The sequence below is a fragment of the Leucoraja erinacea genome, chromosome 29 (genome assembly GCF_028641065.1).
Source record: "Leucoraja erinacea ecotype New England chromosome 29, Leri_hhj_1, whole genome shotgun sequence".
Classification (NCBI taxonomy): Eukaryota; Metazoa; Chordata; class Chondrichthyes; order Rajiformes; family Rajidae; genus Leucoraja; species Leucoraja erinaceus.
In genome coordinates, this window is record NC_073405.1 from 11,381,132 (window position 1) to 11,404,066 (window position 22,935).

The following is a 22,935-nucleotide window of genomic DNA, read 5'->3' on the forward strand; positions in this document are numbered from 1 at the left end:
GAGCCAAAATCCTCGTGACTGGGTAGGGGAGAAGGGGCGGCATGCCAATGTATGGGGAAACTTGTGCCTGGGAAGGTGGTTACGCACCATACACTCATGATGAGAAGCACACATCATTTTACTTTTGTTTAGATTTGTGGAGCGTTCCAGGCAAACGAGGGCTGCTGTGACCATCCAGAAGCACTACCGGATGTTGCCAGTGCGGAGACTCTATGTACTCACTCGTAACTCAGCCATTACAATTCAAGCTTGGGCTAAAGGCATGGCTGCAAGGCGAATGTATCGCAAGGCAGGTTTTCAGTGGTATATCTTCAATGCACTTCAATTAAAAAAATATTGGTGTAACTCAGCAGATCGGGCCCCATCCCTGCAGAACAAGGATGGGTGAAGCTTTGGGTCGGGACTCTTCTTGGGAGAGACTTGTGATGTTTACCCCGGAATGTGCTGCCAGGGATGGCGGTGGAGACCGATAAAATAATGGCATTCAAGTGGCTTTTAGATAGGCACATGGATATGCAGGAAATGGAGGGATATGGATCACATGCATGCAGAGGAGATGAGTTTAACTTGGCTTCATGATTGACATGAACATTGTGGGCCAAAGGGCCTGTTCCTGGGCTGTACGGTTCTATGGCATCCTAGGGGGAATGACTGGTGCTATATAAATGCAAAGCTGTTTGTTGATGTCTTAAACTTGTTTGGTATTGCCTTGCATATAAAATCAATGACCATAATACCAGCATGTTGATGAGGGATGGGAAGGTGTACAAGTATGTGTGTGGAATGGATCATAACCCACTTTGCAATTAAAGGTGAACATATTTTCAATTAGATGGTCCAGGAGCAGAAGGCTATTGTCTTGCAGAAATACATACGAGGATGGCTGGCTGCCCTGAGGTATGGGAGAACTCTGCACGCTGTTGTCTACATACAGTGTTGTTACCGCCGCATGATGGCACGTCGTCTACTGAAGAAGCTGAAGGTGGAAGCTCGGTCAGTCGAACACTACAGGAAGCTGAACAAAGGGATGGAGAACAAGATCTTGCAGCTGCAATGTAGAGTGAACGATCAGGTGAGGGGGAGAAACATGCAAGTAAGTGTCTCACACAGGAGTCAACCCATTCATACATTTATTGAGTGGGGTAGGGGGCAAGGTATGTGGATGGCTCTTGGTTCAGAACTTTTTTTTTTAGCCAGTCTGTGTTTGAAATCTGCTTTAAGCCTGTGTTGGCAGCTTTATAGGTGTCTAGTTTGACCATGTTTGGAGTATTGCATGCAGTTCTGGTCATCCTAATACAGGAAGAACACATAGGCTTTGGAGAGGGTGCAGAAGAGGTTTACCAGAATTCTGCCTGGATTAGATGGCATTAGCGAAAGGAGAGGTTAGACAAACTTGGAGACGCAAGGAACTGCAGATGCGATTGCTCTCTCAGGAGCTTCTGAGGCTGAGGGGAGACCTGATAGAGGCATAGATGAGGTCTTTGCCAGAGTGAAAAAGTCAAAATGTTGCCTCTTTCATTTTAAAGCTACAGCTTAGCTACAAGGTGAAAGGGACAAAGTTTGAAGGAGATAAGCTGTGCAAGTTTTTAGAGGATTTTGGATGCTTGAAATGCGCGGTGGTGGAGATATTTCAGTGACTTTTAGATGGGCTCATTGATATGCAGGGATGTGGATTATGTGCAGGCAGATGAGATTAATTTAGCTTGACATGTTCAGCACAGTGGGTCAATGGGGCTGTTCCTGTGCTGTAATTTTCTATGTTTTTTGAAATGCCAATAAGGGTTAGTGAATTGAATGATTGATTCTAGAAATAGCAATAATAATATGGGGAACATTTGTCAGACGTGTCGGACAGCCATACACACACACAACATAACGTTGCGTTTATCTTTTATGCAATATGCAGATAACAAAGATTAATGTCGTCATATTAATTGAGAAAATAAGCTAGACAGCAATCTCAAATTTGCTCCATATTCTATCACCTGCCACAAACCTTTTGTCCTGTGTTGCAGTGGCTTCCAACACAAAGTCAGTCCATATCAATGCAAACACTGGACTCTGGCACTATATGGAACCTTACAGTGGTGGTTTTACACAACTTACCTCTGATTCTAAATTGGTTATTGACTTGTCTTTGCAGTTTATTCATTTTACTTTGATTTCTACAGTGTAAACATCAAATGGCAAGTAATTTACATTGAATCACCAATGAAATGATCAAAGTGACAGATGCATAACAGTTTTGATGCCCCACACATGAAGTCTGCGAATGTAACAACAAGTTGTTTGTACAATTTCTCACTTTAGACTAAGGAGAACAAAACGCTGGTGGAACAGATGACTGCTCTCGCCACTTCTCACAAAAATGAGGTGCGGTGTCTTAAGAATGAAATGGAACACATTCACCGCAGAGAGGAAGAGACCAAAGTCCTGATAATGCAGGAGATAACAGCAAAACTGCAGGAGGAACTCCAACAAGCTCTCCAGGGCAGGAGGGACACCGAAATTAAAGCCTCTCACGAACTGAATCTATTGAGACGGGTAAGCCTGCGTTGATGGTTCTTATAGATTGGAAGGTGCTTTGTAATCCTTTAAAGATGGGAAAGCAAATTGGGAGCAATGGACCAGTTTAACACCAGAAAATGCAGGTATCAATTATATAGGATGTGGTTTGGGGGCACTTAGAAAATATTAACAAGTTTAGGTAAAGTCAACAAGGAGATATGACGGGGAAATCTTGTTTTGATTAAGCATAATAGTTTTTGAGGGTGTAACTGGCAGAATAGATGGCACAAAGTGGTGAATTTGGATTTGGTAATCCCACAAGTGATTAGTGTGTAAAATGTAAAGCTTGTAGGACTGGGTATTGGGCATGAATTGAAAGTCTGACATGGATCAAAGTAGGAATAACTGGGACATTTTGGGGTGCAGATAGTTTTAGTGGGGCACGGGAGGGATTTGTGATTGGGACCTATCTGTTAAAACAACACTGATGATTTAAATGAGGAAACAATGTAATATTTAAATTAAAATGCTGGGAACCATTCGGTAGGTCAGGCAGCACCTGTGGATGGGGAAACTGATAACTTTTCAGGTTAGATCTCTTTTATGGTTATGCCAAAATTTGGTCAAAGCTGCCATCAATGTTGAATGATTATAAGTTCAAGAAATATTGTGAACAAGTCAAGATTTACAATGGAATGAGGTTTGCTTTAATGCTATTCGGGGCACTGTGGTAATGACTGTTTGTGGATTAATTTGGCCATTTTTAAAAGTAGCAACACAATTGGAACGAGTGGTAAAGAGGGCATGTGGTAAGCTTGCCTTCATCAGTCAGGATATTGAGTGTAAGAGTTAGGAAGTCGTATTGTAGCTTTATAGGATTCTCGTTAAGTTGTATCTGAAGTATTGTGTGCAATTTCACCTGTTTAAAAGCACAAGCTACCAGGGTTAAAAAATAAAAGTAAAAAAAAATAAAAAATTGAATAGTGCAAAAAAAAAAAAATTTTGAATATTACAAAAATCTACTGAGTGCTACAACATCCATTGTAAATGGTAGTAATCACCTTTTATCTGTTCTACATGCGACTCCATTTCCACACCATCATTCACTGTTCAGAAGTAGTTTAGCAAGACTAAGGCACAATTGAGCATACGAAGAAATACCCTGGATGAATCGAGCTCCGACATTTCAGGCAGAAGCGAATAGCTTGACATTTTATCCATTACCATCTATGTTCACTGTCAGTGACTAATAAAATTAGTATATTATAAAATAGTTCAGTTTATTGTCACATGCACAGAGGTGCAGCAAAAAGCTTTTGTGCTAACCAGTCAGCAGAAAGACGATACATGATTGCAATTCCGCCGTCCACAGTGTACAGACACATGATGAATGGAATAACGTTTAGTGCAAGATAAAGCCAGTGATGTGCGATCAAAGATAGTCCGAGGGTTTCCAATGAGGAAGGTAGCAGTTCAGCTCTGCTCTCTGGTTGTGGTGGGATGATTCAGTTGCCTAATTACAGCTGGGAAGAAACTGTCCCTGATCCATCGTTGAATCACTTTATCATAATTGTGTGACTAGCAGCAGACAAGCAGAGTTAGTTTGAAAGCGTCATCGTCCTTCCCAGGTGATAGATCAGTGGACACCTGGAACCGTCACCGTACCTTCCATGTTACACACCTGCTGACTTCGAAACGTATCACTATTTTTATCCTTGCTGGGTCAATATCTTGGAATTTGCTATAACCACCATTGTAGGGTTATGTCAATCCAAATTGTTCTAGAATTATTATTTATCAAATTTTATTTTATGTTTTATGTTTACTTCAGTTGTGGTATGACATTTTTTCCAGAAACTTGCTGTTCTTGAAAAGGAAAATGGTCAGTTAAATGATGAAAAAGAAACTTTTAATAAACTAGTTCTGGAGCAGACAAAGATCATTGAAGGTATTTTTGTCAAAGCAAGTTTTTTTTTGTTTTTTTTTTTCCTTCATACTTCATTGTGATCTGTTTGTAAAAGTTATGTATTCTCATGCTAACTTTGCATAATCATCAAATAGTACTACAGTCATCACCAAACAGTGGCTTATTAAGTGTAAAATTGGAAATTGTCAGTTAGTTGAAGTTTAATCTTTGTGTACAATGATGTACATTTTAACCAGCATTTAGTCTGCACCTTTATTTAGTTCAGAGATACAGTGTGGAAGCAGGCCCTTCGGGGCACAGTCTGCGCTGACCAGCGATCCACGCACACTAACACTATCTTACTCGCACTAAGGCCAATTTGCCAAAGCCAATTGGCCTACAAACCTGTATGTCTTTTGAGTGCGAGGAAACTGAAGCACCCAGAGAAAACCGTGTCAAAGGGAGAATGTACAAACTGCATATAGACAGCACCCATAATCTGGATCGAACCCTGGTATCTGTTGTGAGGGCAGCAAATTTACAGCTGCATCACTGTGCCACTCGTAATGTCTGTATGGCCCTAGTAGTGGAATAGTCAATCAAAAGATAAACTCTGATCCCTTTACAAAACACAAATGACTGCAGATGTGGGAAAACTAAACTAAAAATGCTGGAAACTATCAGCAGGTCGGGCAGTATCTGTGTTTAAGATAAATTGCCAGTTCTTTCATCAGAATTCTATGCACGTGCCTGATGACTGCTACTGGTCTCTCCTCGCCTGCCAGAATACTGGTTTAGGTTCATTTTGTCACGTTTGTTGTTTTGCCTGGTATCCAAACAGATCAGATATACGATGCGTAGATACAATCAAGTCAAACTCGAGTACAATAGGTTGAGCAAAGTGGAAGATGCAGTGCAGAATATATTTCTTAGCTTTGTCGTGCATCAGTTCCATAGACCAAGGCCAATGTCCACAATGGGGTGAAGGTAAATCTGATGGTACCCTACTTTATGGAAGAATCATTCATAAGCCTGATAATGGGAGAAGCTGTTCCTGAGTCTGGTGGTGGTTGCATTCAAGGTTGGGTGAACTTCTGTTGAACGCATCCCCTCCATACTAAATATAAACATAGAACACACAGCCCTACAGCACAGGAGATTATTTTGACTTTACATCATGTTCCGCATGGACATTGTGGGCTGAAGGGCCTATTCCATGTGCTGTACTTTTCTGAGAATGAACACTTTTTTTGTTTTGTGCATCAAAGAACAAGTTGCCCTCAAGGTGGCGTCAAAGAGTCGCCAATTGCAGGCTGAGGCTGAGCAGGAGCGCTTTCACTACCAGAGTCTGATGAAAGAATTCTCCCGTCTCGAACAGAGATACGACAACCTGAAGGATGAGATGTCCTTTATGAAGGTAATTTTACTTCAGTTTTTGTCTGCGGACTGGAAATATTCTGAAGCCATTTCTGTGCATTGCGTTAGTCCTGGCAAAGGATGTAAAATTCCGTTGGTTTAATTAATCAAGAGTTTAATTGTCAATGGACTGATGATGGACCAAAACTCTTTTCCCTTTGAGAATATGGAAGATTCAAACAAGAGGACATGACTTCAGAATTAAGGGACAGAAGTTTAGGGGTAACATGAGGGGGAACTTCTTTACTCAGAGAGTGGTAGCGGTGTGGAATGAGCTTCCAGTGGAAGTGGTGGCGGCAGGTTCGTTGGTATCATTTAAAAATAAATTAAATAGGCATATGGATGAGAAGGGAATGGAGGGTTATGGTATGAGTGCAGGCAGGTGGGACTAAGGGAAAAAGGTTGTTCGGCACGGACTTGTAGGGCTGAGATGGCCTGTTTCCGTGCTGTAATTGTTATATGGTTATAATACACATAAGTAATGTTGAGTAAGTAAATCAATGACCCCAATACTAGTGCAAAATGAACTCAAGTCCTTGGTGCATCAAAGATAGTTTATAGTTGAGTTAGTATCTTGTAGTGTTTAAGGTGGTTGTTGGGGAGCTGTTCTTGAACCTGGTGGTCACTATTTTCAAGCTTGTGTATCACCTTCTGAATGGTAGGAGTGATATGAGAGTGTGGCCAGGGTGTTGTGGGTCGCTGTCTTTTTGACACAGCGCCTCCTATTGATCATTTTGATGGTGGGGATGTCACCACATGTGATGGACTGGGCAGTGTCCAACACTGCTTCATGTGAAGGACTGTAAAGTGACTCCCTTCACGGTAAGGAGGCAAATTCGGTCAACCTAAACAGTTGTTCAGGAAGGTTACATTTTTTGGGGTGGTAAATCGGAATGTTTAATTGCATTTTGACTTGCAATGGTGTGGGATTTTCTGTCTGTTTAGCTGATTTTATGTTCTAATTTAAAAGTTTGCAAATCGTTCACGTGTTTCTGAATGCTCGATATTTATAGATATTTAGAAGATTGGCTGCTTTGACAGCCAGCAAAGCAATGGGAAGTCCTTTGCTATCTGTTGAACATTGAGGACTGTCTCCGCTGCCATCTCAAAAGCCCACCAGTCATCAAAGTTCACCACCACAGTGCTAGATGTTTGTCCCCCGATCTCTGGGATGTGATTAGCGAGTGGCATGTCCTAGCAGGAATAAAAATAGAAGATGTTGGAAACACTCGGTAGGTCAGACAGCATCTGCGGAAAGATAAGCAGCATTGACATTTCTGGTCCAAGACCTTTGACAGAACTGGGCAAGGGTCTGAAGAGGGGTCCCACATTGAAATATCGTCTGTCCATCGCCTCCGCAGATGCTGCCGGACCCATTGGATTCCTCCAGCACTTTGTGTTTTATTGATGAATGAAAACAAGATTAATATTGCTGAGAGATTGTTGGGGGATTTTATGGATAGGACTAGGGGATAGGGCGAGACCAAATTGGTTAAATGCAGATGATGCTGCATTATTTGTGTTCTGAGTTTAGGTATGTTGCAAAACCTACCTGAATCGTCGTTGAGAATCTGTCCCAGCCCGTGTGCGCGATTTTGGCGCTGTTTAGAGGGGGCGGGTTTAAAATGCGATTTTTACTAGGCTGTTGCAATCGAAAATGTTCAGCCTAGTAAATCATTAACGAAAAATCGCTGAAAGACCCCGTCGCAAAAGGTAATATTAGTTTTTATGGCGTTGTATAATAGTTTGTACTAGTAGTTTCAAAAATGTCACTCTCTAAACCGCGCGACCTGAAAGACGCAGCCCCAGGGGGGTTTTTATGGCGTTGCATACAGTAGGGGAGTAGTTTAAAGGCATGTCCCTTTGTTTTTACCTTAAAACCAGGTAAAGCCCCAGGTTTTATATGTCGAACCCTTATTTTACAAAAAAAAGGGCTTCCTTGGAACCCTTTATAACAAAGTTACTATTGCGAGTAGCTAATTTTGGGCTGTTTATGGTTTATATCCCGCCCGGGTGGGTGTATTTTTTTCTGGGCATTTGGAGGGCACAAATCTTACCGCAATGTGAACGTATCAAAACCCAGCGCGTTCAACAGGAACCGCCACTTGACGAAAGCTGATTTAAAAATGGACTTTAATTTACAGCAATTGAACACTAAATTCCTTCCATTCCATTGGCCTATAAATTAATGTAAATGAGATTTAAAAATCATGTTTTATTGAGAATTATTTATGATATTATTTGGACACTACATAAAAATATGTATATTTAAAGAATAATTATGTCATTGGTAGTTTAATCTAATAAATTAGAATTTTGGGCAAAGAAGAATGGAGGTAGATTGAAGTTAGAATCTAGTAATTGAAGTTTTAAATTATACCTTTGGGTAACTTTTATTGGTTTAATTTCAGTCAAAGTAAGATTATTTTATATTTTTGTTTCAGAATGGTTCAATCTACGATAACTGAAAATTTAATTCAGTTCTCTTAATTTTTAAGAAAGTTATGGCCTTTTGACAGCATGTACGATCACAGCTTTTTTTGTTATGTCCATAGAAAATCAATAGGGAACAAGATGCTAATTTCCGAGTATGAAAATGGCCATAACTTTTTAAATACTTGAGATATGAAAGTGAATTAGGTGTCAAATTAAACTTCTTTTTTATGCTTTTATCTGATGGGATACTTACAGATAAAATTACAGATTTTATTTTAAATCTCAAAATTTTGTAACATTGCTACTGAGTTGAGAGTGATGGCTGTGGGATGTTCCCAGCAATATGGATGGTTAATGGAGAGTTTAAAAAATCTTGAGCCAGAATTACAGCTGGATGGTTCTTTCAGAGCTCTCCAACATCTGGCAGCTGTGACACAGCCCTCAGTAAGTGGAGCCGGATTAATGCGTTCACCAGCAGAATAGGTGACTCTGCTGGCTTTCTGTCCCTTGAAAATAAACCAGAAATCAGTCGATCGTTTGATTACTTTGCCTTTGCATTAGTGTGGAATAAGTTAACTTGGATTCAAGTTTATTATTGACACTCGTTCAGAGGTACAGTTTTATTTTAAAGGAGGCAAGGTGCTGGAGTACCTCAACATGTCAGGCATAATCTCTGGAGAACATGGAAGGTGACACGTTTTTGGAGGCTGGACCTGGTCTTAATGGAACTTTCTTGCGACTGACGCCAAATTTACAGTCTGAAGGAAGGTCCCTGACCCAAAACATCACCCACATGTTTCTCCAGAGATGCTTGCCTGACCCCGCTGAAGAACTTCAGCACTTTGTGATCCTTTTTTTTTGTAAACCAAGCAACTGCAATTCAATGTGTCGACATTTTTTTTGTTTTTGCATGTTTATCTAAGAGTTTGCAGTACTACACCATGGATACAATCAATCCGAACTTGGTCGACAGAACAAAGGTGTGCAGAATATAGTTCTTTGTGGTGCACCAATGTCTGTTGGGCAGTGTTTGCGTCCAACAGAGAAATTTTTTTCTTTTTTGCATGGCTAACATCTAATCGGTTTGTCTGTCAGTACTACACATGTGTTCTGAATCCATCCGAACTTGGTCAAACAGAACAAAAGGTGTGCAGAATATAGTTCTTTGGCTATGTGCACCAAGAAAACTGTTGGGCAGTGTTTGCGTCCACCAAAATTGATCTTGTTAGTCAGTGCTTTCGTTGCATTGCCAGTGGGTTGTCTGTCCTCTGGTTCCATGTGTTCTGAATCCAGTGCCTCAAAGCGGTCTCAGCATTTTGACATCTGGAAGTGGGGCTATGCTCATCTAAGAAACATCTGGCACAGCAGCACGTTCCCAGTGACCATGAGTTTATTTTTAGTCCTGCCATTTCGAGAGAAGAGCAGAAAACGTGGCCACTCTCATTCAGCCTCTCCTTGTACAGGGACTGGAATTCTCTTTGCACCATCAATTCTGTATTTTATTGCTGAAATTTTGCATTCTGTACTAATGTGCTTTTTTAAAAACTCGTGAATCAAATTAATTCAAGGCAAGAATAATAAATGTTGGGTAGGCAACGTTTCGGGTCGAAACCCTTTTTTGACCTAAACAAAAATAAATGTTATTTCCCTGTAGCGTGCTTTGAATTAATAGAAATTGGCTTGTGCACCACTTTCAAATGCCTTCTGGAGGGGATGAATCAATGTATATAACCTGCCACTGTTTTAAAATGTACCTCCGCTTACCAATGAAGGCCTAAGTAGAATCCCCTTGACAACTGACAATTTGTTGAAATAAACTAACAAACCTTCTGGTTTTAAATCTTTAGTGTAGAGTAAATATCCTCTAACCCTGATGTCTTATTATTTTTGCTAGTATCAAGAGCCTGAAAATGGGAACAAGATACTAAAGGAAGAGCTCAACCAGCAAAGAAATGTCAGCAATTCTGCAAATGGCTCCAGTGAACAAAACAGTGCCAGCTGTCATTTACTGAACCAGCTTGAAGCAGCCACTGAAGAAGTGGAAATTCTTAAAGAGCAACAGATTTGGTTTAAATCTCAACTCCTTACAGCAGAGAAGAAGATCGAGGCAATGAAAAATAAGGTAAAGGGCTCTACCCAATTAGTAATTCATCTTTTGTGTATGTCTTGTGATTTACTTTAACTTCTGCAGTTGCTTTTGTATATTAAGAATGGCATACTCCAGAAGGAAGTCAATGGGGCAGGAGGTAGCCCTGGGAGATAATATTACAGAAAATCCAGATTTTATAAATGCATTAAGGAAAAGAGGGTAACCAGAGAGAATGGCCATCGCTCAGAAACAAATGTGGTCATTGTGTAGAGTTACAGGAGATGGGCAAGGTCCACAATGCATATTTCTCCTGTTGTTACTGCGGATAAAGACTGGATGAACTTGGGATGGTCTGTTGGAAGTGTCTTGAGGGTGGTCAGTATTCTGGTCGAGGAAGTGCTGAATGCCCTAGGGCGCATGAAGGTAGACAAATCTCCCGGGCCTTATCAGATATATCCAAGCACACTGTAGAAAGGTGGAGAATAAATTGCTGGTGCCCTGGCTGAAATATATGAATCATCATTAGACATGGGGGAGGTGTTGGAAGGCTGGAGGGTGACTAATGTTGTGCCTCTATTTAAGGCTGCAAGGAAGAGCCTGGGAACTATTGACCAGCGAGCCTAACATCTGTGGTGGGCAAGGCACTGTAGAGTATTTGGAGGGATAAGATTGCATTTCAATAGGCAGGAGCAGATTAGGGATTGTCAGCAAGGTTTGGTAAATGGGAGATCATGTCTCACGAATCTGAATTCTTTGAAAATGTAATCAAAAGGTTGACAAAGGCAGAGCTGTACACATTGTCCCTATGGATTTCAACAAGGGATTTGATAATGTTCCACATGGTAGGCTGCTCTGGAAGGTTAGATCGCATGGGACCAAGAGAGGTCCAGCTGACTGGATTGGAAATTGGTTTTGTGGAAGGAAGTAGAGGGTGATGGTGGAAGGTTCTCATTGTAGAGGTGGAGGGATGATCATGTAGCATCAGGTGCATGAGATCTTGAGGGAAATAGTGGATGTACAGCCTTTTACCCAGAATAGGGAAATCAAGAACCAGCAGACATGGGTTTAAGGGGAAAGATTAATGGGAATCTGAGGGGCACCTTGTTCAGAAGGTGGTGAGTACATGGGATGAGCTGCAGAGAAGGTAGTTGAGGCTGATACTATTGGATGGGTACAGGAGCCCTGATGGAAGTATATACAGCTGTAGAATGGAGGTGTAGATAGGCATGGCCTTCACTCAGGATGGAAACGATCAAATCCTAGAGGGCATGGCTTTAAGGAAAGAGGGGCAAAGTTTAAAGGAGATGTGTGGGGCAACATTTTGGGTGGTGAGTGCCTGGAATGGTGCCTGGGGATGGTGATTGAAGTCGACACGATAGTGGCATTTGTGTGACTTTGGATTGATATATTGATGTGTAGAGAATGGGGGAATGTAAAATGTGTGCAGCCAGATACGCAATAAAGTCCTAGCTTGTCCACTCTCTCCCTTTTAGTCAGTCCCTCAAGTCCTGGCAACATCCTTGTAAACCTTCGCTGCACTCTTCCCATTTTAGATTCCTTTATTGTCATTCAGACCTTTCGGCCTGAACAAAATTATGTTGCCTGCAGAACCAATAAAAACAAAACATACAATAAACACAAATTAAACATCCACCACAGTGAGTTCACCAAGCACATCCTCACTGTGATGGAGGCAAAGTCTTAGGCAACAGCATCCTTCCCCCAGCAGGTGATTAAACTGAACACAATCCTCTAAATGTGGCCACTTGTACATTAATTAATTTATGTACAGCTGTAACATAACTTCTGTACTCATTTACCCAGACTGATGAAGGCCAATGTACCAAAAGCCTTTTTTAACCACCCTGTCTACTTGTGACCTATACTTCTAGATCCCGCTAATCTACAACACTCCCCAGAGCCCTGCATTCACTGTGAAGATGTTGCCCTGGTTTGACTTCCCAATACCTCACACTTGACTCCATTAGCCATTCCTCGCCTTATTTGCCCAACCGATCAAGATCCTGTTGTAATTTTTGATAGTTCTCTTCAGTCTTTGGTAAAACCTACTTTAGTGTCATCTGCAAACTTGTTACTCATGCCTCTGACATTCTAGTCTAAGGGCCTGCGTGGGTGGTAGTAAATGCTGACCTTGCCAGCAAAGTTTAGATTCTATACAAAGTAACTTTCTCTGCAACTAAACTTCAAATCCAGCTTTGCCATCGGGAAGAATTTCATTATTTACCCTATAGAGAATATTTGAGAGTCTGACTCATCCCTTTTTTTTGAGGAAGAGGCTCTGACAATTCCTGAATACTGATGAGATGAACAACATTGGAACTGGGCATTGAGGTGAGAGAGAAAAATTTAATAGGATCCTGACGGACAACTTTTTCCACCACAGAGTGGTGCATATATGGAACCAGAGGAGGTAGTTAAGATGGGTACAACCATATTTAATAGGCATTTGATGGGTACATGGAGAGGAAAGTTTCAGAAGGATATGGGCCAAATGTGGGCAAAGGGACTCGCTTGGATGGGGGCAGCTTGTTGGGCTGAAGAGCCTATTTGTGCTGTATGACTGAGGATTGTGGCGTATTTATGCCACCTTGGGCAAACTTCTGAGTTAATTGTGCTTTGTTTGTAACCTATAAACCTTGGAAATTGTCAAGGTTTCCTGACGGTATGCTTGAATAGGGATTAATACAACATGCAAACTGCAAACATTGACAGCTTGTAAAATCACAAAGGGAAAGACTATTTATATGGACGTTAATCTGTTCACCACTGGCCTTACTGCATTAGTTGCTCTGCTAACATAAGCCTGCTAGCTAGCAGTGGTACAAAGATGATAACAATGATAAGTGTAGAAACAGTTGGTCCAGAGCATGACACCTTTGCATCCATTGGAGTGTTAGAATCTTAGCTGAGGAGATTCAACATGCCTCCAATGACTCTTTGCAATTTCTACAGAAGCATCGTCGAGAGCATCCTACTGAGATGCATCACGGCCATGCATGGCAACTCCTCTGCCCAACGCTGGGAAGAGGGGAAAATGCAGGGAGTTGTGAACACGGCCCAGTCCATTACACAAACCGACCTACACCACTTCCCCGACCCCGTAGGTTAACGATGATGAGGGTTTGATGGCACTGGGCCTGTACTCGCTGTAGTTTAGAAGAATGAGGGGGGACCTCATTGAAACGTACAGAATAGTGAAAGGCTTGGATGGAGTGGATGTGGAGAGGATGATTCCACTAATGGGAGGGTCTAGGACTAGAGGTCATAACCTAATTTCTTTAGTCAGAGGGAGGTGAAACTGTGAAATTCTTTGCCACAGAAGGCTGCAGAGGCAAAGTCAGTGGATATATTTAAGGCAGAGATGGATAAATTCTTGATCAGTACAGGTGTCAGAGGTTATGGGGAGAAGGCAGGAGAATGGGGTTAGGAGGGAGACATAGATCAGCCTTGATTAAATGGCAGAGTAGACTTGATGGGGTGAATAGCCTGTTTCTGCTCCAATCCCATGATCATGATCTTATGAGATGAATTATTGATCTTTTGATCTACCCCTTTGTGGCCTTGCACTTTTTTCTGCAATTTCTCAATACAGGTGTGACTATTCTGCACATTGTTTCCTTTCTCTTTTGCACTACCTGATGTCCTCTTGTATGGGATGATTTGCTTTAATAGCACAATAAAAAACAGTTTAGAACTATCTTGTTACAAGTGTTGGTGATATACGAAAACCATGGTGGGACAAACCATATAACAATTACAGCACGGAAACAGACCATCTCGACCCTTCTAGTCAGTGCCGAACACTCATTCTCCCCTAGTCCCATCCACCACCTTCACTGGAAACTCATTCCACACAGCCACCACTCTCTGAGTAAAGAAGTTCCCCCTCATGTTACCCCTAAACTTCTGTCCCTTAATTCTCAAGTCAAGTCCCCTTGTTTGAATCTTCCCTACTCTCAGTGGAAAAAGCTTATCCACGTCAACTCTGTCTATCCCTCTCATCATTTTAAAGACCTCTATCAAGTCCCCCCTTAACCTTCTGCGCTCCAAAGAATAAAGCCCTAACTTGTTCAACCTATCTCTGTAACTTAGTTGCTGAAACCCAGGCAGACAAAGCCAACACTTTCCTCATAGGCTGTCATCAAAGAAACCCTCAACCAGTCAATGCTAATTCCATTTGTCCTTGGGCTTTATCCATTACTGTTATACCTAGTGCTTAACATTTAAAGTTATTAAGTAATATTTGGGCCTGATGACATTTTAACTGTATTTTCAACATAAAGTTTGTTGGAACCTTGTTTAATATAGTTGCTCTAACCAAAGTATTTGAAAGCACTATCCTTGTCCACCCAGCTGAATTCTAGACTGATACTTTGGAGTTGTGGTCTGAGAACTTGGGAGAGCCTAAGATAATCCAGAAGAATGTTGGCATAATGTGTTCATTCTGTGTTTAACAACTCCAGAAAATGTAATTTCCTTGTGTTTGGGGGAAATCAGCTGGAACTGTTGTCGAATGAGAATGAGTAGTTGTCTACAAGTTCTCTAATTTATGGGCTATTTCCCACTTGCAGGCTTCTATGGTGGACATGTCTGCATTACCTAAAGATGGAAATAAAATGTCGGCCGATGATTTGCGATGTGCGTACGATGCTGTCCGTGTGGCCAACAAGTAAGTAAACAACAACTTGGCGAGCTGCATTCCTACTTTTGTATGGTCGGGTTGTTCTATAGTTGGATATTGTTTTTCTTTTTGCTGAGTTTGCTGTTGGTGTTTGGAGATCGTAGACTGAGTGGGAAGGGCAATTACACGGAGCCTGAAACTGGTGAACCAGCAAAATTGAAGGGAATAGCTCGGTGTGTTTTTTCTATTTGCTAAACGTCCTACCATAAGCTAGGGTCCTGTCCAATTTAACCCATTGTGGACATTGGAATTGGTCTTTGGAACTGATATGCAACAATGCTGAGAGTGGGTATTCTGTACTCTATCTTCCTCTTTGCTCTGTGTACTACAATTGAGTTTGGTTTGATTATATTTGTATATAGTATTATCTGATCGGATTGGATAACATCAAAACAAAGCCTTTCAATGGACCTCTGTGCAAGTGATAGTAATAAACCTAAACCAAATTTGCAAAGCTCTTCGAAGCAAAGCTCTCCACAACAGTTGAGGTGGCTGGTACAAATTTACACCTGGATGGGGCAACAAGGAAACTGTGGCAGGTTACGCTTGCACCAGAGGAGTTGATTGATCAAAGTAAAATGTTTTTGAAAGGCAAAACCAACTGGAAATTCATAACATGTGAAGGCGCTTTCAGTGCTGAAGATACACAAGTTCTGCCGCTGTGTCCCTTTAGTTGAAAGACACTGGGTGGAAGCAGGCCCTTCGTCCCGTGATCACCTGTTCGCACGAGTTCTGTTATCCCATTTTCTCCTCCACTTCTATGCACTAGGGACAATTTATAGAAACCAATTAACCTAGAAACTCACACGCCTTTGGAATGTGGGAGGAAACCCGAGCAGCTGGAGAAAACCCGTGGTGTCACAGGGTGAGCATGCAAACTCCTCACCAACAGCACCCGAGGTTGGGATCAATCTCGGTTGCTGAGGTGGCAGCTCTACATGTAGTGCCACCCTTAGTATCCCCAGTCAACTGCTGGCCAAATCACTGCAGACCTTGATGTTTATTGATAATGTATTTCCCTATTTTTGTCCTATTCTTAATTCTGTCTGCATTTCCCAGGTTCCGTCTTTGATTTGACATTGATTTAAACGTACACTAATTTACAATTTTTAAGATCCATTCTGATTGTTTAGTGAATTTAGATTTTATTTATCCCTAGACCCAGAATAAACTGCCTTTCTCTCTACATAAATATTTCTAGACCATCTCTGCTCGGTAGTCAGGTTTATGAGGAGCTGGGGAAGCAGAGCTTGCTTTCCTGCCTGCTAATTTTCACATGCTGATGGTGTGAATGCATCACCCACTCAGCCACCCACACTCTCTGGTTTTCTGGCAGTTGACTAAATAGAATACATTAACTGGGGGAAAGAGATTGTGTACAAGAGATCTGTAATAGGAAAAAGTACAACTTTTGGGGAATTGCAATTGATTTTCTTTCTAAAATTGTAGAATTTATACTTTAGAGATACAGTGCGGAAATTGACCCATTGAACTACAGAGTCCGTGCTGACCAGAGACTACCCTGTACACTAACGCTCTCCTATGGAGCAGGGATTATTTGCGATTTACAGAACCCAATTAACCTACAAACCTCCATGTTTTTTGGAACTTGGGAGGAAACCCACATGGTCACGGGGAGAACTTGTAAACTCCGTACAGACATCACCTATAGTCGGGATTGAACCCGGGTCTCTGCTGTAAGGCAGCAACTCTACCGCTGAGCCACTGTCCCACCCCAGTGCATTTAAAAATAAATATGTGCAAACTTCAGAATGTTCCTTAAGCAGAGAAGGGAGGGAAAAAGTGCAATGTAGTGTTAAGAACATGGCATAAGATAATGAGGGGAGGATGTTGTCACCTTTAAAACTGCCTTTCTCCAACACAATTGTGGCTGATCCAACCCAGGACTCATCTCTTCAGTATCCACGTACCTTGAGAGTGCTGTACCGACCTTCCGATGAGGTTGTATAGGAGTTTTCTTCTCTCTCTTTCCCCAGTTCAAAGGGGCATTTGAAGGCCAACTCCGGGCTACTGATGCAGGAAACGTGTTCCCAATGTTGGGGGAGTCCAGAACATGGGGTCACAGTTTAAGAATAAGAGATAGGCCATTTAGGACTGAGATGAGGAAAATCTTTTTCACCCAGAGAGTTGTAAATCTGTGGAATTCTCTGCCACAGAAGGCAGTGGAGACCAATTCACTGGATGTTTTCGAGAGAGTTGGATATAGCACTCGGGGCTAACAGAATCAAGGAATAAGGGGCGAAAGCACAGAAACAGGCCCACAGTTTCCGTGCTGAAGATGATGCCAAGATAAACTAATCTCTGCCTGTGCCTATCTAAAAAATCTCTCAAATGTCACTGTTTTATCTGCCTCCACCATTACCTCCAGCAGCACATTCCAGGCACCCACCACTGTTTAAAAAAAAAACCAAAAAAAAAAAACCTTCCCCTGCACATTTGGTTTAAACTTTTGCCCCTCTTACCTTAACTATGCCCTCTTGGTTTTTAAAAAAAATATTTTCATCCTGTGGGAAAAAAGGTTCAGACTGTCTACCCCATCTAAGCCCTTCATCATTTTACTTTTCTATCCAATCTCCCCTCAGCCTCCAATGCTCTGGAGAAATTAATCATGGTTTGTCCAGCCTCTGCTTGTAGCTAATGCCACGTAAACCAGGCAGCATTCTGCTAAACTTCTTCTGCACCTTCTCCAAAGCCTGCACATCTTTCACTTTGAGCATCTTCAAGCTGGAATGTGCTTGAAGCATTCTGGATCATTGCCAGGGACATTGTGTTTTGCTTTTTGAGGGTTCTGTTTGGTTAGAAGGATACAACTCTCCCCCTCTGGTTTGGATTCTGCAGACCGTAGAGGAATTCTGATTATAATCATAGAATTTAATTTGTACGTGGCTAACAACAGCAGGGTCTGCACGATCAACTCATGTACACCTTTCCCATGCGTGGGGTTCATCCTTGAGACAACGTGGGTTTCTTCTGGATACTCCTCTTTCCTCCCACATCCCAAAGCCGTGCGGGTTTGCAGGTTAACTGGCCTCAGTACATTGCCCCTAGTGGATGAGAAAGTGGGGTAATGTAGAACTAGTGTGGATGGGTGACTGATGGGCAGCCTGGACTTGGTGGGCCGATAGTGTAGGGAAACTGCATATGCTGGTTTAAACCGAAGACCGACACACAAGGCCGGATAAAACAGTGGGACAGGCAGGATCTCCAGAGATGCTGCTTGACCAGCTGAGTTACTCCAGCCTCTTGTGTTCTTCCCCAGTGGGCCGAGGGGCCCATTTCAATGCTGTATCTTTCAAGCGATCGGCTATTTTGAAACACAAGGTTGGTTGAAAAAGCTTGCGTAAAGTGACACACACACACAGTTTCATTAAGCTCGCAAGTATTTGGCTATCGTTGCATTAAGGTATTGTTTGTTCTTTTAGTGTGACTTGTGCATCCAATTTCCTTTTTTGACGTGCTGCTTCTGCAGTTTGTTAATGTGCTGCAGTGCGATTTGTATCATGCCAGGCTTCTTGTAGATGCTTTACGGTGCAACTGCCAGGACCATCTGTTCCAATTGCCATAAATATGCCTTGTTCGTCACAAGAAAGCTCTGGCCCCTGGTGTGATTTACACGAATGTCGTACTCTGTGTACGCCTGAGAACTCAGCGCTTTTATTTCCAGGAATGTTCTTGTTCGTATTTTTAAAGGCACTTGTTCCTGATGAAGGAAGCCTCTGTATGGTCCCCACAACTCGCCCTTTGCTATATGGGAAGGAATTACTTTCTGACAGCTGTCTACTGCTTGTAAAGGGGTTAGTGGAATAGAGGGCAAGGGACATTAAGACTGATCAGGCAGCCATTAGATGCTTCCTGATCTGCCTTGTCACCAGTTTGGAGCCTAAAGGGCCTGTCCCACTTGGGCGACCTAATCCGCGAGTTCTGGTGAGTTTGCCCTCGACTCATACTCGCAGCATGGTCAACACGAGGTCGTAGGAGGTCTTCATAACTCTCCTTCATGCTCGAGAGTAGTCTCCGCGTACTCGAGGCCTCAGCTAGGTCGCGGCGTTTTTTTCAATATGTTAAAAAATGCCCACGTGTAAAAAAGGTCGCCATGGAAAAAATCGATACTTTTTTTACTCGTAGGTTTAGTCGTAGTAGGTCGGCATGTTAGTCGTAGGTAATCAAGGGTAGTCGAAGGTGGTCATAGATAGTCTTCATCATAGTCGAAGGGAGGTAAAAGGAGATCGAAGGAGGCTGTTTTCACACTCCATATTCAGTGTCCAATTTTCCGGTAGCTAGTCGAAGTTGGTCTTCTACATAGTCGAAGGAGGTCTTCAACATGTCTTTTTTTTTTTTTTTCAAACTCTTCTAAACTCTCGAATTAGGTCGCCCAAGTGGGACAGGCTCTTAAGTTTCCATTCTGATGAAATTCGAGGCATTGGTTTCCTTTTTCTTTGCAGTAAACAGTCCAAGTACAAAATGTGTTTCACAGTCTTAACCAGTGATCAGTCTTAACCAGTAACACAATATGCAATCCTGTGTAAATCCTAAACTACAATTGTACATTACATAGTGGCACAGCTGGTCGAGCCACAGCCTTGCAGTGCCAGCAACCCAGGTTCAATGCCGACTTCTGGTACTGTCTGTGTGGAGTTTGCATTTTCTTCCTGTGACTGCTCCAGTTTCCTCCCAAAACATCCAAAGATGTGCAGCTTTTTTTTTTTGATGTTCAGTCTCTGTAAATTGCTCCTAGTATGCAAGGAGTGGATATAAAAGTAGGATTACGTAGAACTAGTATGAACGGGTGATCGATGGTTGGAGTGGACTGAAGGACCTGTTTCCATGCTTTATTCCTCAAATTAAAACTAAAATAGATATGAATCATGACGTGTTCGGCACGGATATTGTGGGCCAAGGAGCCTGTTCCCGTGCTGCACTGTTCTATGTTGTAAGAAAGTAAATATTGTAAATTGTTCTTCTCGGACGTGAAGCTTCTTGATTTAAAAAATAACTTTTCTCCCACTTTTGCTGCCCACTGTTATGAAACCTAACTGTGCCCAAATGATGCCATTGTCTTATACCCTGTCCTCATACAGCTAGCATCCCATCTACTGGGTAGCTTTATTTTTCCACTAGCATCTGTCACCTTCTGTCCCTTCCTTCAAAAGCCTTGGAGTAGGTCAGGTGGTCTTGATCAGTAGGCAGCAGTGTGGCACAGCAATAGAGTTGCTGCCTTACAGCACCAGAGACCTGGGTTTGATCCTGACTACGGGTGTCTGTATGGAGTTTGTACCTTCTCCCTGTGACCACATGAGTTTTAGAGAGTCAAAGTGTGGAAACAGTCCCTTCGGCCCAATTCTCCCACATTGACCAACATGCCCCATCTACACTAGCCCCACCTGCCCGCATTTGTCCCATATCCCTCTAAACCTGAGCTTGTCTTAAACGTTGCGATAGTCTGTTAATCAACTATATCCTCCGGTTTCCTTTCACACTCAAGACCCGCAGATTCGTCGGTTAAATGGCTTCTGTAAATTGTCCCTAGTGTGTAGGACAGTGCAAGTGTATGGGGTGATCATTGGTCGGTGTGGACTCGGTGGGCCGAAGGGCCTGTTTCCATGCTGTACCTCTAAAGTTGACAACTCTATAGCTAAAGTTGTGTTTCCATTCTCTCTACCTACTCAGACTTCTCCTGGACCAGTTACAGGAAGAGAAGGATCGACGTTTGAAGGAAATGGAGGTTTTCCAACGTGAAGCCAGAGAGTCTGGCGAGAAGTTTGAGAAGCGGCGCCACTGGTTTGCTCGGTCACGGGAAGCTGCGCTGGTGGACGGTTTGGACGGTGGTTTACGGCAGGAAATTGTGAGACTAGCCAGTGAAAATTTGGTAATGCAACAACTTCCCCTTCTATTCACGTTTGTTCCTCTGGAGGTGGTTGCATGTTGGACAATATCAGAACCAGATATCTCTTTGCCCCATCACCAAATGAGATGTATGTGAAAGTGATGCACCAGTCCCTAGGGTTGAGCAGGGATCGTAAAACAGTACAGCACAGAAACAGGCCCTTTGGCCACAACTTCTGTGTTGAACATGATGCCATGGCCAACTAATCTCATCTACCTGCATATGACCCATTCCCCGCATGTCCATGTGCCTGTCCAGAATGTGGCGGTTGCTTCGAAGGCAATTGCGCCTTTCTTATTCATTGCAATAAATAGTGGACATAAAAGATGTTTTCTGATGGCATATCAAAATTGATGGTATTGGTAGGAGCTTGGATTGTCCAATTTGTTGTGCCTGTCAAGGGAAGAGTTTTTTTAAATAACCCTACATGACTCTTGAGATCAGGTTCCCAGTGCAGTTTGAAATCTGAATTTAATTTTGTTTCTGGCCAACATCAGCTGGGCTTCAGAATTTAAATTGAATTTGCCCTCCTTGTGGATGAAGAACAGTGTGTTCCCACACAGTTCCTTCCAGTCATCCATCTCTTCGGTATTCTTCCCCATTGTCCCAATCAACCCTTGTTTTTTTGACCAGGACCTACAGATGCTCTAGTCCATTGAGCAGTGTCTAGTTTGTAGAGCGTAGATACAGGGTCTACACCGACTAACATTCCCTGTACACTAGTTCTATCCTACACACTAGGGACAATTTGCAGTAGCCTTCTTCTTGCGAATGAAACATAAACCAAAGGAATAGTTAGATATCAAGCCGGGTGTTGAGCAGCCAGGTTGTCTCTGCGTCAATGTCTGCCAGGCCCTGACCTCCATTTGGTGGGTGGTAGAGCGGGCACCCAGAGATGACGAGGTTGGCCGTCTGTTGTTCTGCTCCGCATTCACAGGCTGGGCTCTGGCGGAGGGAGCCCCCATCTCCACACGCTGGCATTGAAACGCCCAACTCCAGCAACAAGTCTGTTGAGCTTCACCCATGCTCCTCTGGTGAAGAGATGTATCTGTGTAATGGAGACGAGGTTGCCTTCCACTCCTGTGACCACTTGGTGGCTATTCAGTGTATAGTGGCCAATTAACCACAAACCTGCACGACTCTGAAATGGGGGAGGAAACCGGAGCAGCCAGAGAAAACCCCCATGATCACGGCAGCCCCCGTAGTCGGGATCAAACCCAGGTCTCTGGCGCTGTAAGGCAGCAACTCCAGCACTGTGCAACTGTGCCACCCTGTCAGTGCTGGAGTAACTCTGTGTCAGGCAGCTGCTGTGGAGGGAATTGACCAGTTTATTTTATTTTCCCCATGATAGCCTTCCTTCCTTCCTCCTTGGAAGAAGGGTGATGCATGCACTAAAGACACTGCATTTGCTGGGCAGGTGATGGTACATTGGCCTTTGTACCACTCCTTCCTCTACCAGGCCCAGGACTAAATGTCAGACTCAATGTTGCAAATGTTATCTTCAGACCAGAGTGTTGGTCCTCCAGCACTTCTAAATGTCCAGCATTCCAGCGCCACCGGACAGTACAATACATTATTCATAAAGGGGTAATTTTCACCGAATGGGTTTCCCTGACACTAGTTCTATCCTACACACTAGGGACAATTTGCAGTAGCCTTCTTCTTGCGAATGAAACATAAACCAAAGGAATAGTTAGATATCAAGCCGGGTGTTGAGCAGCCAGGTTGTCTCTGCGTCAATGTCTGCCAGGCCCAGACCTCCATTTGGTGGGTGGTGGTGCACGCTAATGAGAGATGACAAGGTATCATTGGGTGTCTGTTGAAACTGCTCTTCAAAGTTTGATTCAATTGTGGGCTCTGAAATTTGAGTGGCCCCAAAAAACATCCAATGCAGCACAGGGACTGAACATTTGCCCCACAATGTCGATGCTGAACATGATGCTAAGTTAAATTGATCTTGTCTGCCTGCACAT

General features: G+C 42.8%; 1 protein-coding gene across 1 annotated transcript; it reads left to right on the forward strand.

The window, feature by feature from the left end:
- Nucleotides 1–4,509: 4,509 nt before the first annotated feature.
- Nucleotides 4,510–21,599, forward strand: LOC129711155 (unconventional myosin-Vb-like). Its single transcript, XM_055658606.1, has 4 exons — nucleotides 4,510–5,831; nucleotides 10,161–10,388; nucleotides 14,948–15,045; nucleotides 20,746–21,599. Exons 1-4 carry the CDS (start codon nucleotides 5,631–5,633, stop codon nucleotides 21,056–21,058), a joined length of 840 nt encoding a protein of 279 aa, XP_055514581.1. The 5' UTR covers nucleotides 4,510–5,630; the 3' UTR covers nucleotides 21,059–21,599.
- The last annotated feature ends 1,336 nt before the right edge of the window (nucleotides 21,600–22,935 follow it).